Raw genomic sequence first — 2,500 nt, forward strand, 5'->3', positions numbered from 1 at the left:
AAAAAAAAAAAAAAAAAAAAAAGAAAGAAGAAAGAAAGAAAGTAAGTAAGTGATGGGCACAGTTGCTATTGCAGAGTTCAGTCCGCAAGAGTCGCCCATCACAGAGGTCCATAGACTTATCTCCTCGCCGCCCATCTGGGATGAACCTGGATTCTAGCCCATGGTGCTCCTTACCAACAATCCAGCGTTTTTCACAGCCAGGGGCAGTCCCAGGAAGCCTGTGCCAATGTTGCTTTTCAACAGGTGGATAAAGATTTGTATAAACCTGTGGAGGGAAAGTGAGAGAAGAAGATACTGTGGGGTAAGGGAAGAGGGGAGGTGAGGGCAGACGAAAGGAGGGGAGGGGAGGAAGAAGAGAGGAAACCGGAAAGCTGCCTCTCAGCTTCCCCCAGCGTGTGTGTGTGTGTGTGTGTGTGTGTGTGTGTGTGTGTGTGTGTGTGAGAGAGAGAGAGAGAGAGTGTGTGTGAGCGAGTGTGAGTGAGTATGTGTGTGAGAGAGTGAGAGTGAGTGTGTGTGAGTGAGTATGTGTGTGAGTGTGTGTGAGTGTGTGTGTGTGTTGGGGAGAGGACAAAACCAGCTCTGTGACTCTGGTGTGACTCTAGTGTGACTCTCAGGGTACTGTCCCAGAACACGTGATCCAGGGCTGGGGCCAACTCAGGAGGCTCAACAAACAGGAAGTTCTGAAGGTGAAGCAAATAGAAATGGACACCATTTGGGAGACTCCTTGGGAATTTTTTCTCCCAATTAATAATGGCTGAGGCCTGCTACACTTCTAACGTTTAGAAAGATGGTGAAGGCTGGGCGTGGAGGCGCATGCCTTTAATCCCAGCACTCGGGAGGCAGAGGCAGGCAGATTTCTGAGTTCGAGGCCAGCCTGGTCTACAAAGTGAGTTCCAGGTCAGCAAGGGCTACACAGAGAAACCCTGTCTCAAAAAAACAAAACAAAACAACAAAAAAAAACGAAAACAACAAACAAAAAGAAAGATAGTGAAGAACTTAGTAACCACTGTTCCAATTCCATAGAAATATTTATTGGCAGGTCATTTAATTTAATTTAAAAGTTTAATGTTTTTTTTTTTTTGAGACAATCTTGTGTAATTCAGAATGATCTCAAATTTGCTATGTATCCCAGGATGACCTTGAACTCCTGATGTTCCTGCTTCCACCCCTGAAAGCTGGGGTACTGCCATGCCTGCTTTCCAGGTCATTAACTTACTAGAGAACATAGAGTGATTGTGTAGAGCATATGAATTATTTGCTGATCCTCTTCATTCCTTTATACATTGACTGAACCAATATTCATTTGAATGAATACATACAGATCTCCACAAATGGATACACAGTGCAGACTCATGCTATGCCCTGGATAAAACACAGAGTTTAAGAGCCATTGCTACTGTGTACAGCACTACGAGTACTGAGTACTGTGTGCTCAGAGAGTGCTAGGTGCCAGGGTTCCGAGTGCTCTTCACACTTGTGTGGGCAGCTGCTGGCCAGGCTGGGAAGAATGGGGGAGACATCAGCATGAGAACAGAGTCAAGGGTTACTACCAAAGTTCCTTGGTGGAGCAAGCAGGGGCTGGATTAAACAGGTAGTGGCACCCCTTCCAGCTGGAAAGATGGGGTTCCTAGAAGAGGCCTCTGAAGAGTGCCAAGCATCATGTGGAGACCCCCTCTGCTGCCATAGGGCCTCCCTGGAAGAGGACAAAAGGTTGCACAAGCCACACAGTAAATCCGACAGAGAGAGTGCTCACAGGTAGCGCTGGCTTCACCTGTACCTGACCTTCTGGGAAAAATGAGGCATTATGGGAAACCATTGCATCTTGGGTAACAGCATGTTGCCTTGGGTCACAGGGCCTTAGCACACAGACTGGAGGCTACGCTGAGACATTTAGAAAAGTTAAGCTTTCTAATTTTTCTTTAAAAAAAAAAATTCTTTACATTGCTGTAAAGGAAGTGCCAATGACCTATCCATGACAAGTAAGCACATTTGTGGCCATTGGGTGGCCATTCCTATTTGTGTCTAAGTGCCCAGGGTTTTTACAAAAGCACCTGGAGCACTTGCAGGGTCCTGAATAAGTATCCTCATGAATGATGGGTATGCTGTATTTCTTAGTGACTTTGGAGTCCCTCCATATTATATATATGAGCTATGCTTGAAACTAGACAGTAACACTTATAAGAGATTCAGAAGTTTTTGTTTGGCATGTATGTGTGTGTGTGTGCGCGCGCGTGTGCATGTGCGTGTGTGCATGTGTGTGCATGCGTGCGTGTGTGTGTGTGTGTGTATGTGTGTGTGTGTGTGTGTGTGTGTGTGTGTGTACTGTTCACTTCTCCATTTCTCTCTGTCTTCCCCACATCACCCCTCCCTCTCTGGAACCCGGGTCCTTGTGCATCCAAGGCAAGGTCAGTATTCCTGAGCTCTATCTCGAGTTTGTATCATGTACTTTCAAAGACACGCCAAATAAGTAGCTGTAGGTTTTACGTAAATGGCATTGTTG

The 2,500-nt window shown here is 46.0% G+C and overlaps 1 protein-coding gene across 2 annotated transcripts in view; it reads right to left on the minus strand.

Annotated features, from left to right (window-relative positions):
* The window catches only part of Slc36a3 (solute carrier family 36 member 3), a 27,403-nt gene that overhangs the window by 23,848 nt on the left and 1,055 nt on the right, over positions 1 to 2,500 (minus strand). For both annotated transcript variants that reach the window (XM_021213190.2, XM_029546343.1), the window contains exon 3: positions 175 to 265. In XM_021213190.2, the coding sequence (XP_021068849.1) occupies positions 175 to 265 (91 nt within the window). The remainder of the gene's footprint in view (positions 1 to 174; positions 266 to 2,500) is intronic.

Source organism: Mus pahari, chromosome 14 (genome assembly GCF_900095145.1).
Source record: "Mus pahari chromosome 14, PAHARI_EIJ_v1.1, whole genome shotgun sequence".
In the NCBI taxonomy this organism is placed as follows: domain Eukaryota; kingdom Metazoa; phylum Chordata; class Mammalia; order Rodentia; family Muridae; genus Mus; species Mus pahari.